Here is a 14,333-nt window from a genome sequence, read left to right as displayed (position 1 = left end):
TTGAAAAAGCACAAACGAAATTTACCTCAGTTGTGACAATGGTGTCTTACTGCCCAGCTTGTGGAGCTTTTGACTGATACCTGGAGGAGATATTAGGGTGGATGTATTTCCTTAGGAGTTCTCTGCTCATTTTGTCTTTCACTGTGTGTGACCACCTCCTTTCAAGGGCAAACAAACTTGGCTGTCTTCCTGACTCACAGCTGCTTTTATTCTTAAGTTTTCTTTGAAAGAGAGATGAGCAGTTGGAACACTGAGTTTGGACGTTGCTGCTCTGCTGGAGAGAGTGGACCTGGGTGTGGGAGGAGTGAAGAACTCTCCAGGCAGTGTGGGGCTGCAGCTCTTAGTCAGTTCTAAGCCATCTGTCAGGTGCAGCCTGGAGCAAGGGTGAGTGTGGGTGGCCATCAGTACCCCATGGCTTGCCAGTGAGGAACTGGTGATGTGGAGGTAGAAGGGAGGAAGGGGTCGGTTTTGGTAATGGGGAGGTGATGAGGGCACTGGGTCCCTTCTGCCTTGCCATCAGAAGTGACTTTCATGTTCTTGTCATATCACAGGCTCAGAGCAATCATTCCCTGTCCAGTTAAGGCTAAGCCTCATTTGTGGAAATTGACGCTGTTCTGTGCTTCACTGGAAAACTGGTATTTTTTCTTTCCTTTGGGGTATAACAATTATACTTGTGTATGACTTCAGCTGTGTAATTGTATTCAAGTGTGCAGCCAGTCTGGCCACTTCTGTTTCCTTTTGATTCCTTGGACAGTAGCAACTGATCGCTGCTGAATCCTATTGCAGGTGGCACTGATTTATATATTTCAAGTAACGTATTTGTGCTAAAACTCAGCATAGCAGGATAGCTGCCGTGAGTCTCTACAAGGGTTTGGGGACAAGAGGCTGCAGGGACAGGAGAGCAGGGGTCATATCAACTGGAGAAGTTTGTCTTATTACTATTTGTTGCATATTGGGCATAGATGAGTGCAATGGGAGTGTTCTCTGGCTGCAACAATAGCCTTTATGCATTGAAAAGTAAAAGCATTATATAGAAAGGGGGGGAAAAGGACACAGGTTTAAAGAGTGTGTAAGTGACTAATGCAAGTAGATGCAGTAAGAGGTTAAACAGAATGATAATGGGTGATATATCCCTAGACAAAATATTCCTGCTTTATCGTGTGCTTGTGCACTTGGGCTTTTTTTTTGAACTGGCTTTGTATTTAAACATTGCCTGATATGTGATGTGTGTGACTTTGTTACTCAGTTTTGCTTTGGAAAGTCTGAAGACTTACGTGGATTTCACTATCAAACTTGCTGGTTTGCAAAGAAGAATTCCGCAGTACTCTGACAGTCATAGCAAAACACATTGCCCAAAGAAAATGGCTTTATAAGCAGATTGTCACACCACCATTGTAATTTGTATGTCTACATCCTTGCCTGCTTACAGTGAAATATTTAACAGTGTTTATTTATGAGCAGTGTTTAATAGGTTTGAGTGTGAAACACCATGGGAAACGATGAGACAGGCACGCAATTTCTTTAGGTCTTGTCTCCACCTTATCTTTTTCAGTTTGAAACGCCAGGCATTTTTTAAACAGATATTTCAAAGAGAGATTGTGAGACACAGAGTGGCACCCAGCACGTAAAATAACAAGTTCACAGTCTGTAGCAACTCAATTGATGAATATTTTGGTTTCAGTGATCAGATATTATGCAAACTTTGAAGGGGAAACAGAGATTTTATGGGATATGGAAGACACAAGAAAAGTTGATGCCACAGAGATTTATGCTAGTTCTCTAGGTCTTTAATTCTGTAGTAATACAACCCAACAAACTCAAGAGTCTTACTTTGTGAGTGAATATGCATTGGATGCAGATACCTGGATTGAAAAAAATGTTCAGATCAGTTTTGATTAGAACTGCACTTCATATTATTAGAATGTGATGGATGTATTTGTATGAGGAGGAAGTTCACAGTTATGTTTAGTTTTCTCCTCTGAGCAATTTATAACCTAAGCATTAGTCATCTACCCAATCTCCAGTCCCTTTCAGGATATATAAATAAATACAGTGTAATGCACAAAAAGTAAAATTTATGACCATTGATTGATGTCACTTGTGTCTCTTGCGTGTGATGCTGAATAGAGGGTAAAGAAAACAATTTCTTAAAACATGCACAGTCTTGATTCTTTCCATAGACATGTACTAGCAGTAGGCTAAATCCTGCAGCCTTTACTCAAACTTGTTACCTAATATGATGATTAAATGAAGAAACTGAGATTTTCACCTCTAGAATGAAGCTAATTCCTGTGTAGAAAACCAGTCCAAAGCATATGATCTTCTTTGAGTTCTGAGAGTCAGACAAAAGTGTTATTTCTTGTGCTGTTGAGTCCCTAAGATGCATTTTGGTCTCAAAAATGCCGAAGTTAGCTCTAACACCTATAGAGTTCCCTTTACCTTAGCTGTTCTCTATATTCACTTACATCTCTGGGATGTTTTCCAGGATGCTGATTAGGTGCCTCCTGCATTGCATCATGCTATCCTTCATTTTTTCCTACTTTACCTGCAAGGCTGATGATCACAATATTAATAAATTATGCTTCTTATCTCACTCCTCCCTGTCTCCCAAACCAGGTAATAACATGTGTCCTGATTTAAAACTCTTTTGATATTCTTATTATTTTGGCACTCCTCATAGAAAATTTTGACAAAAAGAATTTGTCAAAAAAGATAAAAATAAATTTTGATATTAGTTCTGGCAGTACTATTATAAATTATAAAATGTTGGGTTATTCAGCTGACTCCCAGCAGAAACTGGGAACTTCAGTGTGTTTTGCCACAAATGAAAAGCAAAGAGGAAATTCCTATTTATCTGAAGCTGCAGAATTTTTCTTGTGCTATGTTTACTCGTGTGCATGCACACAGATATACGCAGTGTGTGAATGAAATGGCCTGAATGCCAAGGCTGTTTTGCTGCTGCCGTGCTGCAGAACTCTCACAAATCTCAGGTTTGCTCTTATTAGTGATCCAAGTGATCTGAAACAACATTGTTTTGGGGTTTTAAATTGACTCAGAAGTTATTTCCTGGTTTGCAAGTGTTTCTTCTCCTAGCCAGGTTTTGTAGAAAGAAGCATTTGGAAAATGCTCTCGGGCACATGGTGGGATTCTTGGAGCTGTCCTGTGCAGGTCCAGAAGTTGGACTTCAGTGATCCTTGTGGGTCCCTTCCAGCTCAGGATATCCCATGATTCTATGTTTTGTACTTGATAGTGATCTTAACATAATTGTTACTTTTCTGAAAAATCACATCAGAAATATATGTGCCCTCTAGTTTGTTAAATGAATTATGAAATACCTACCTAATGTGTGGTAGAATGTTTTTGAAGGAGACTACAGGTTTGTTAAGGTTGAAAACTTTGATACAAGTCTGTGAAAGTGTCTGTGACTTTTGGCCAAAATATTTTTTTAAGCAACAAAAATGTATTCACCCTCTTTTTCAAAATTTTGGTTTTGACCTCAGTGTTGGAAAACTCTTTTGTACCATGTTGCCTGATGTGGTCACTGGATGAATCCATGTTGTTTCTGCATGGCTGCTTGAGTTGTACATTCAAGCCAGGCTGTCCTTGTGACTGGGAGTCTGTGTGAAGCTGTGTCTGTCTGCAGATTTGGAAAACATTCTGTTATCCTTTCCCCTGGCCGCTTTTCCTATCTGTGCTGTGCTGTTTTCAAAGCAACGTTGAGTTCACTGATTCTTTCCTCCCTTCAAACTTTCCCAAAACAAGAAGGGGAAAGAAAAAAGGAGAAAAAGCCAGGCTGGAAAGTCATAATGCCTTAAAAAGGAAGAGATTTACCTGTTACAGGACCACCAGTTCGAGCAGCACTTCCTAGAGGCAGCCTGTAACCTCCAACAGTACGGAGGAAGGCATCTGAAGTTCAGGTTCTCTTGTGCTGTGCTCTGCAGTGAGAGGGGAAACATCCCTCCTGATGGGAGTGATCTTTCTGGAAAAACGATTGGAAAGTTCTGTAGCAAAGTCCCTATTTAGGATGATCTGTGGGCATATCTTTGCTGAGGATTCTGGGGTGCAAAATGATGATGAAATTTGGGAAGTGCTGGAAGATGACAGGTGGGCCCCTGTGCCCACCTGTCATCTGTGTCTTTTTTTTTTTTTTACTGTGTCTGCTGGATTGAGGCCGGAACTCATGTATACCCCTTCTAGGGACACAGGGATGTCTTTTTTTGCAGCACACTGTTCTGGAAAAAACCCTGTCTTAACTATCTTCCAGAGCACAGCTTCCTTTCAGACATTAAGGCTGACCAGCTGAAAGTGGTACATATGAAGCTGTGTAAGGAGAGGTTTAGGTTGGATATTAGGAAAAGGCTCTTCACCCAGAGGGTGGCTGGGCACTGGAACAGGCTCCGCAGGGAGGTGGTCACAGCACCAAGCCTTATAGAGCTCAAGAAGCATTTGGACAATGCATTCAGGCACATGGTGGGATTCTTGGGGCTGTTCTCTGCAGAGCCAGGAGGAGGATTTTGATGATTCTCATGGGTCCCTGCCAACTCAGGAAATTCTATGATTCTTTGATGCTTAGGGTGTACTTGGTAGAAATCATTCATCTCCAGTGCCAATTGTTTAATGTAAAAAAGGTGGAAAAATTTGGGGTTAAAATTACTTTTGTTCACAGCTGTGAGTGGTGATTCACAGAAGTTATATTTGCTAAGGTGTGGAATGAAAAGGAAGAATACTAGGATGAAGCAGAGACTTATTCTGCAGTCGTTCAATTCCAGACACCATGGTTTAGTAGTTCTGTGCTGTGCGTTAGGCTCGCTTAGTGTGTTTATAGAACTGGTACTGATTCCATCAGGGCCGTGCTTCATCTGCCTGGATTTGAGCTGGGAAAACACTGAATGAACAAAGAGAAAAGCAACCTGTTTTTCTCCCAGAAATAAATTTATAGCACTGAGTTAGGTTTCTTTAGTTTTTACATTCTCTGGATTAATCTAAAAACACTTCCATTAGGTCTTTTCCAAACACACTGATATCTGGTCTGGCTTTGTTCCCATTGTGTAAGCTGCACGTTAGCAGGCAGAATGTATTCATCAGGCCTTGGAAAAGGGCTACTGCAATACTGGGGAAAAAAATTGTAGGAAGAATTTTCAGCAATATTTGCTTTTTGATTTGGGAAAAGGTCTCCTGTTAAAAAAAAATATAATTAACAGCAAGTAACTGTGGACTCAAGAATAATGTTTTTAGTAAATCCTCCCTCAGTAAGTCCTGGACAGGCTGGGTTGATGGGCTGAGAACAACAGAATGAGGTTGGCCACAAGGTGTGTTGCCAAGGAGGCCAGTGGCATCCTGGCTTGGATATGCAATATTGTGGCCAGCAGGACTAGGGCAGGGATTGTCCCACTGTATTCAGTGAGGCTGCACCTTGAGTGCTGTGTTTGGTTCCAGGCCCCTCACTGCAAGAAGGACACTGAGGGGCTGGAGCATGTCCAGGGAAGGGCATGGAGCTGGGGGAGGGTCTGGAGCACAAGTCCTGTGAGGAGAGGCTGAGGGAGCTGGGGGTGTTTAAACTGGAGAAAAGGAGGCTCAAGGAGGACCTCATTGCTGTCTACAACTCCCTGAAAGGAGGTTGTAGCCAGGTGATCATCAGACTCCTCCTAAGTAACAAGTAATAGGGCAAGAGGAAATGGCCTCAAGTTGCACCAGAGGAAGTTTAGACGTCCTGGATATTAGGAATAATGTCTTCAGCAAAAGGGTTATCAAGCCCTGTAACAGGCTGCCCAGGGGAAGTGGTGGAGTCATCATCCCTGGAAGTGCTCAAAAAACATGTGGAAGTGACATTTAGGGACTTGCTGGATTAATAGTTGGACTTGATAATCTTAGTCCTTTCCAACCTAAATGTCTCTGTGATTCTAATATCACTGTGATCCTTCTGAAGTCAGAGCCAGTACTTGGAGCAGTGAGATAATCTTTCCTCTGAGGTCCATTCGACCATCTTCCACTGTCTCAGGCTGCCTCAGATTTGTATTTTTTCTGAGAAAAAGAATATTCTGCCCCACAATCTTAGTTTTTCCTCTCTCCTTCCTGTACCACAGCATAGCAGACAACTTAGAAGTTAAAAAATGGCTGCCAGTTGCTTACTGATCCTGGAAAACGGATTTATGTATTTTGCAACCTTAACATTATTTATCCCCTCCTCCAGTTTTATGACCCCTTTATTTCTTTCTTCCTTCTGTAAAACAAACAAATAAATTACAAAAAAAACCCTTTCTCTGTTGTATGGCTAGTTTGACATGCAACACAGGTAGTGAGCTCATTCAAGAATGACATTTAAAAATGCCCCATATTCTGAGGGCTAAGTAGCTCAGCTTCCTCAGTGCTGGACTGACAATCTATCACAGGCTGCTTAAATTTTAGCACAATTCCCCAGTGGAAGCAAGTCCCACTCTGACTCCTTCCAAAGGGACTGCTTAATGAATAAGGACTGATTCTGTTTGAAAAAAAGTGATCTGCCTCTGTTGAGAGTGTAAATAATAATAAGCTGGTTCTGGCTTTAGTGCTATTTTAATCATATTGAGTAGCACTTCATTTAAAATGGATTCCAACAGTTTAAATTCACATGTGTAATGGTTTATTTATTACAACTCCAATTATTTTGATACATCCCAGTATATTAATTCCTTTTGAAAAGCAAAATAATAAATGTCACTAGCTGTTATGCAGCAGATCTCAGGTTACCTGTGCTATCATTATTTATATTAAAGATATTGTAAAAGAGCCTGTAAGAAACAGTTTCATTGTCTCTAACTCAGGATCCAAAAGAGTCTTTTAAGGTGGAAAGGAAAAAAGTTATAGTAGGGGCAGGTCTAAGATTCTTAATTTGAATAATTAAACCTATTTTGTATTTTTAAAAACATTTCTAGGAAATAGGGACTTTATGGCATGATTGTTACTCAAGTCAGCACTATTGTTAGGATTAGAATGCATTTGAATTTGTTCTTTATATTCAGGTGTTTTAGCATTCAGGGAGACAATTTCTTGCACAATGAACAGCAGATTTAACTATTGTTTTATCATCACTGTCTCATTCTTTAGTGAGCTTTTGATAACATGACTTTTAGCTTTTCATGGCATGTATGATTCCTAGTTTGAGACGTCTTTGTTAGCATTTTGATTTTAAGATAGGTTTTAGAGAAAAAAGTTTTAACTGAATCTAATTAAGTATAAATAGTTTTTGTAGCAATTGTAGCTGGAAACCAATCTGTCTAAAGTTTTCAGGAAAACTCGAGAATCCAGATTTTTGTTCCTAAACCAAAGCTTAGTTTAAATGGTGGATTTCAGGTCTGAGTTTGAGTCTGGTTCTGGAGCCTTACACAGCTCCACAAAAATATTTTGGTTTTCAGTGTGGGATTTTTTCTGAGTGTGGAAAAACAGAGATAACAGTAGGATGATTCGAACAGAAGTTGCCACATCCCATAGAAAGATTCTGTTTCATGTGACTTCAACCATTATTCTGTATAGAGCAAGGAGATGTGTCATTCCTAACCACAGCTTTTTGCTCATTGCATTGCTAGAGCAGTGCAGAGCTGTCCCTTTTCTATATGATAATGAACCAAGACAACAAAATTACTTACCCTTGGAGCTCGGAACAAAAAGTCTACCACACCTGTCAAACTGTATTTGCAAATGAGCTTGTTGACTCAAACCCAGCATAAATCTAGAGAGTGTAGATGGCAGCTACTGAAGATATTCAGTAGTGCATTACAGGAAAAGGGTTTTATTCAGGTTATCAATATATTACCTTTCAAATAGTTTAGAAAGCCATTCAGTAAAATCCAGATTTTCTAATAACTAATCCCATTGAAAGTGAATGGAAGCTCTGTCAACCTAGTGTTTTAGAACTCTCATCAAGAAACCTATTTATTTGAAAAATAGCTAATTTGTTTAATAGAAATTGAAACTATTAATTCCAAATTTACTATTCAGTAAAATACATTTTATTTTCCATGAACATTGTGTGCTTTCTTAGTTTTAGCCTAAGCTTTTACAAGTGAAATAAATTTCTTTCCTCAACTCTATTCATCATGAAAAAATATAAATCCTGTCTTTTATGGAGCTGTCATAGTTCCTAAGAAATATTAGACCCTAGGGCCCACTACTCCATTTAAAACATCCTTCATGTTCCTACAATATTTTTTTTTTCACATTCCTTTTGCTTGTTTGATGACTTTTATTCTTCCCCTTCTCATTTTGTGAAATTCAATATTATGTCCTTTTTCTGCTTTTTTTAAAAACACAACTTAATAGAACACAGTAAAAACCAGAGATTTGGTATTTTTAGTTTTTTAAAGGGAATATAGCCATGTTTATCACATTGTCTGTATTCTTAATTTTCCTCTTTTGTATTTTTTGTTTGCTTGCATGTTCTCTGAAAGATGTAGGAAATCCAGATGAATTGAAAAAGAACTCAAGCTATGTAAAACTTGATTCTCAAGTAATATTTACATCCCTGAAGAGGCAGAGCAATACATACTGGGATTTACAGAAATGCACAGAGACACTTATTTTCTCCTTCATATTCTGAAAATTCTGGTTATGCTGCTTGTGGAGCTGATGAAGTAATGCTTAAATGCTTATTATTGATTGACTTATTTATTTATTTATTTTCTTTTTTCCTTTTCAATCCACTCTTTTCCTGGCTCATTCGCTCAGGATTGTGCTTGTATCCAGACTTACTACAGCTTGATCCTTCTGCTCTAAGAGGCCTCAGTGCAGTTAACAGCAGGAGGCAGGGGAGCAGAGTTGTGTTCTCAAGGGAATATGTGGGGAAACAAGTCTCACTGAAGGAAGTTTCTCAAGATGATCTGACTGATGAATTAACTAACATAGCTCAGAAAAAGAGTTGATTTGGAGTCTGAGATGTTGGAGGTGTGGGGTTTTTACCAAATTTTCTCTCTTTTATTTTAGTTTGAACAGTTCATACCAAATGCAGATGAGATTCCTGTCACCTAACTCTAGTTATCTTAAAGTTAAGTGCTCATTTTCCGCTAATTGTCTAGACACTCTATATCATCAATGAAAAAATAGAGGCACTTCAGGAGTGATTAATCCCATCCTAAAATAGATGTCTAAGATGGGATGAATTGGAAGTAGCTGTCTTCCTCCACCAAATAGCAGGAGAGCACTGACAACTGGTTAGACAAAGAGGAGCTGAAGACAGGTGAGACGGTCCCCCTCTTCTCTCTCTCCCTGGTTTCACTGATTTAGGATATGAGTTACATTTTTCAGTATTTGCCAAATAGTTTGACCATGCTAGTGTCAAATCCACCAGATTCAAGAGTGCATAAGGCAAAAATCGATGTACCCAGTTCCACTGATCCTGTGCATGGGAAACCTGTGCTTTGTTGGGGTTTGTCAAATGGTAGCTGAAAAAACAAAATCTGGTGCATAAAGCATTGCTCATATTCCAGGTTGGGATCAGCCTAGAGATCACCATCCACCCCCAGGGAACGACTCCATTTGGTTAATCCTCTGTACAAACAATGTCACAGTGACACTTCAAAGACATCCTCTCACTTTCTCATTTATTTTCTGAAACACAAATATTCTAATTGAAAAACAAATTAAGCATACGATGAATGTGCAACAAAACTCAAAAGTAACTGGAATTAAAAGCATTTCAAGCTGGCAGAAATATTAGACAGGTTTAATACCATATAAATGGTTTTCTCAATAAAATTCAGAATTAATATCCATTAGAACATTAATAAAGGTTGAAACTTTCCTCAATAAAGAGAGTACTTAGTAACTCTTTTACAGTAGGAATTCTGTGCAGTAATGTTTTTTCCCCTGTATTTTTTGTGAAATGAAGTGAATATGCCATTTAACCTTGAACTTAGCAAAAATGTTTCTATTTCCTAAGTATACTTTATAGCAGAAAGAAACCAACTGAAGGCAGTTATTAAACTTTAATTTGCTTCTCCAGAACTAAGGTTCTGCTGAATGTTTTTCATAATTGGACAATAATGTTTTTCAGACAATAGTGAACCCTTCCCTGAGAAAGTGTGGACAAAACAGCCGTTCCTGTGATATAAGATGTCACCTTTATGAAAATTTCCTTAACAATTGAAAAGAAAAAACATATTTTTTAAGCCTGCACTGATTCTGGGCTGAGACAGGAGAAAATAACATTGTCAGATTCTCATTAAGGTCTGCCCATCTGTAAAATAGTTTCCCTGGATTTTGGTAGGAATGTAAGTATGCCAGTGCAAAAAATTACCCAGTTTCTATGATACATTTTGGTTCTTGAACTACTCATTGTTTTTTTCTCTTCCCTTCGTTATTTTAGTTCAAGGAAAGGAATACCCAAGGACTGGAGTTTCTGCTAGGTTGTTATCAGAGCTTTATCTCATTCATATTTAAAAGCACTTATGCTCATTATGCTTACATTTCACTGATACCATCTTAAAGTAGGAACTGCAAATCCTTAAAATCCCCTGCTCAGTAGGCACAGAGGTCTGTGCTGCAACACCACTTTTCCTTGATTGATGTATGTTGTAGTGGAAACAGACCAGTCAGTTAACTGCACAATTGTATGATTATGGTGCACAATGCAGCATCTTTTCTCATCTAGCTGTTCCTTCAGTTGTACAAAACAAGATGCTGTAGATGTTTCAAAACCAAAAGATTCTTCTGTTGTACTTTCATTAGGACATAACTTTTGCTAGCATTCTGATATTTGTTGTTCTTTAATTAAGATGATTTCTTTCTCTTACCAAACTGTGACTATAAAGACATACACATAATGGATTATCTTTTTAGTCCTTTTAATAATAATAATAATAATAATAGTAATAATAATGATTAAAAACCCTGTTGCAATTACTTTTCCATTTATTATCATGATAGATTTTTACAAAGGAATTTAATAAGCACAGATTTTTGGAGTTCTTAATGGAGTTGAAAGAATAGCCTATGCATGTTGTTGTACATGCATAGTGGAATGGTGAACATAAATCACATACCCACACACAGACAGAAAACAAGGCACTGGTAAGACTGTACAAGTAATAAATGACCAAGAGGTTGTTGATACATTGAAAACCGAGATTCTAATGAAAACTGTGTCAGCAGCCATCTAAACACCCTAAAGCTGTGCATGGTTTTGGGGTTCTCTGCTTAATAGCCCTGCTGTGTCCCTCTTTCCATATGTGTTGGAGCCCACGTTTGTAGGTGAATAAACCGCGCCGATGCTGTTGCTGGAGCGGACCAGGAAGTCGGCCAAGCGCTGTGTCACACATGTGGCAGTGTTGCATTTCCTCTTCTCCAGCTGGTGACTGCCAAGATGAAACAAAGAGAGCCAAGATGAAGTCAAATGATGAGCAATCGTGTGTGCCACTTCTCATAGTCACTTGAGCTCTGCTAATGTGGGAGTTCTTTTAATATGTGCACAAATACAAGAACATTACAATCTTCCCACCACCTACTTTGTGCCTGAAAAAAATCCTTGTGCTGGGTGTTATTATCAGTTTTAATGATGGGGGTTATTGAAATGCAGAGACCTGAACAGTCATATGTCATTTTTATTGATATCCTGCACAGCAGTTTATGACATCTAGAAAACCTGTAATGATAGTATAGGTAAGACACTAAGTGAAAGCAATGACTAAATGTTTAACTTTCAGCTGAACTTCTAAATCTATTTAGAGCTCTTGCTGATATCATGAGGATTACTAACATAATGATAATCACTAACATTTATTTAGTTCTCTTGTTCCCACAGAATCATATCCCTCTCTCACTGAAGTGAGTGGTAATATTCCAGTCCACATCAAGTGGATTAAACCCAAAGACTCTTTCTCCCAACTGCACCACGTATCATGAGAGGTAGCAGGCATTGCCAGCTTCTGCCAACTTCATTACGACTTAGGATGGTCTTTAGCTCTGTCCCTCTACCACAGCTCTGACTAAACAGAGATTTCATCTACTGAAAATCTGCCCCATCTTTTTTGAAACACCAGCAGCTTGAAAGTTCTGTTGTGGTGGGAGAGAATCATTTGCTGAATGATACTTTAAAGAGCGTCCATGGAAGAATCCATATCTAAAAAGAACATTTTATCATCTGAACCAACAGACCATTTACAGAACCACATGTAAAACTTATGTAGCATGAGGAGTTTTTTTTAATCACAATAAAATGGTTAGCTTGAGAGAGCTTGGGTTTTCAAATTTGTTTCTTAGACTGCTGTGTTGTTCCTTCAGACAGAAATACTGGCTTGCTGAGATTGCCTACTGAGTTATTGCTGATTTTCTTGGATGTCTTCATGCTGATATAGCATGAGTTAGATATTAGACAGTGGCTAAAATTTACTGTGAAGAGCAACAATTTCCCAGTTTCAAACTCTGAGCAGTTACCAATATGTTCCTTTGCTTATTGATTACTAAATCTGTAATCTAAAATGTCATATTTGAAGTTATTTGTATTGATGTAAGAATCCAAATGGAACAGCAGCTGTGAAAGGAATGTCTGTATTATACTGGTTCTTCATTAGCAGATGGGCAGCAATTTTTAAGCAATTAATATATTAAATGTGTAATTGCATTAAAAGAAAATGGTTGGATAGGGCTTGATATAACCTCTCATTGATGTTCATGCATCTTTCTATTGATTTTAATCAATTCCTTAACATACGAGGTTCAAACAGCAACTGGTTCTCATGGAGATCCTGCTTTGTTTGTGGAGGCAGAATTCTCTATTTCCTTAAAGCTACAAAATCAGGGCCTGACACCCCAAGTTCAAAACTCCAGCCCTTACAAGAAGCTGCTGGGTTTCTATCTCGTGTCTGGCCTGGCTGAACCCACCAACTCTTTTAGCTGTGTGGTCTGTAGCCTTTAAATAAATATATGCTGCCAGGAGAAAATTCACCCGGTGAGACACGGTTCTCAGCCCCAGAAAGGCAGATAAGGCACACCACACTCATGAAAGTGATGCCTTGTGTTTGAGCATTGCAGTTATTTTGGGGGTTTTGTATTTGTTTTTAAAGTGATAGCTGTAAAAATGTGAGAACTTCATCTCTATTATAAAAATACATTGGAAGGTACAAAAATTGTCATATAATATTATTTTTAATATATATATTCAGAGAGAGAAGAACAGGCAACTATATATACATATGTATTTACTGAATTTATCCATAACAGAATTGTCATTGAAAGACATTCACTCAAGAACCTGACAAAACTAGATGAACTTGAAGGTCTCTGCCAACCTTGATGATTCTGTGAAAAGTAGAATAGTTCAGTGCTGCTTATCTTTTAGTACAAATTGCAAATACATCTTGAAATGTTTTTTATTCATTAAAAAGTTGCCTGAAATTGAATTTATGAATTTATAAATGAGAATGTATTTCAGACAAGTTAAATTCTATCAGAACCAATTTCTTATTTTCCTTCTTCCCATGATTAAATTCATATTTAATTCTGTGATTAAAAAATTGCTTACTTACCGAAAGCATTTGTACTATAAAATAACTCCATTCTAGCAGAACAGTAGTATTGTTAAGAAGGCTATGTTTTCTTTTTTTTTCCCTTCAGGGCTTGGAAATCTGACAAAGTTTTAAAAAAAAGAAGGAACTTTCAAAATACACCGTTCTTCTCAAGGTAATGTAGTATTTGCAGCCTTTGTAATTTATGAAAGTGTTATAATTGTAAAGTGATTAAATGATTTGCAACTTTGTCCCTGGATTTCACTTTCTACCCTGAATGCTTTGATCTTTATGTTACAGAAAAGCTGATCTTTATGCTTACAGGAAAGCTCTATTTAGTAGAAGGATATTTTAATCTCTTTTTTTTTTTTTTTTTTTTTGAGGAATAACAGCAGAAGCAGAGTCTCAAGTGGCAGTATATCACTGGAACAAAGTTTGCTTCATGATTCAATCTGATATGACTGGAAGAAACAAGGAAAATCAATACCTTTTTGTCTTTGCTGCTGGTTGTTCTGGCATTTCCTCACTAAGTCCTGAGAGTGTATGCTGTGACATTACAGGCAACATCCATCCTTGTCTCTTGGAAGTACTATCAGATAGATCATCAGCCACAGACAGTAATCTTTGAACAACAATAAAATAGTGAGCTTGAAAAACTCTATTTTTGTATTATTTGAGACATGAAAGCAAAAGCAACTCATGCAATAATCCGATCTTTTCCCCTAAAAAGAAATGAACATGATTATTTATTACTCACTTCTCAATAGGTGTAGCTTCCAAACAGCTCAGAGTGACAGAAAGTGCAATGAAGAAAACTGACAGCTTTAGGTTGCACATCTTTCCTTCCAAACTTTCTGAAAA

General features: G+C 38.1%; 2 protein-coding genes across 6 annotated transcripts in view; one reads left to right on the top strand and one right to left on the bottom strand.

Moving 5' to 3' along the window:
* The first annotated feature begins 277 nt into the window (after nucleotides 1-277).
* The window catches only part of LOC121675168 (solute carrier organic anion transporter family member 1A2-like), a 47,623-nt gene continuing 33,567 nt past the window's right edge, over nucleotides 278-14,333 (top strand). For 2 of the 5 annotated variants that reach the window (XM_042050313.1, XM_042050312.1), the window contains exons 1-3: nucleotides 278-384; nucleotides 552-635; nucleotides 13,582-13,647. The gene's annotated coding sequence lies outside the window, so the exon portion shown is untranslated. Of the gene's footprint in view, nucleotides 385-551; nucleotides 636-13,581; nucleotides 13,648-14,032; nucleotides 14,115-14,333 lie in introns of those variants that run through there. The other 3 variants (XM_042050317.1, XM_042050316.1, XM_042050314.1) reach the window with 2 other exon arrangements.
* On the bottom strand, nucleotides 9,552-14,315 carry LOC121675169 (islet amyloid polypeptide). Its single transcript, XM_042050319.1, has 3 exons — nucleotides 14,230-14,315; nucleotides 13,960-14,094; nucleotides 9,552-11,324 (listed from the first exon to the last, which is right to left on the bottom strand). The coding sequence occupies exons 1-3, from the start codon at nucleotides 14,307-14,309 to the stop codon at nucleotides 11,135-11,137; spliced, it is 405 nt and encodes a 134-aa protein (XP_041906253.1). The 5' UTR covers nucleotides 14,310-14,315; the 3' UTR covers nucleotides 9,552-11,134.

The sequence above is a fragment of the Corvus kubaryi genome, unplaced genomic scaffold, assembly GCF_017639235.1.
Source record: "Corvus kubaryi isolate FWS band 111438036 unplaced genomic scaffold, C.kubaryi_AGA036_p1.0 72, whole genome shotgun sequence".
NCBI lineage: Eukaryota > Metazoa > Chordata > Aves > Passeriformes > Corvidae > Corvus > Corvus kubaryi.
Note: the sequence above shows the minus strand (reverse complement) of the source record. Positions and strands in the feature narration are given on the sequence as shown.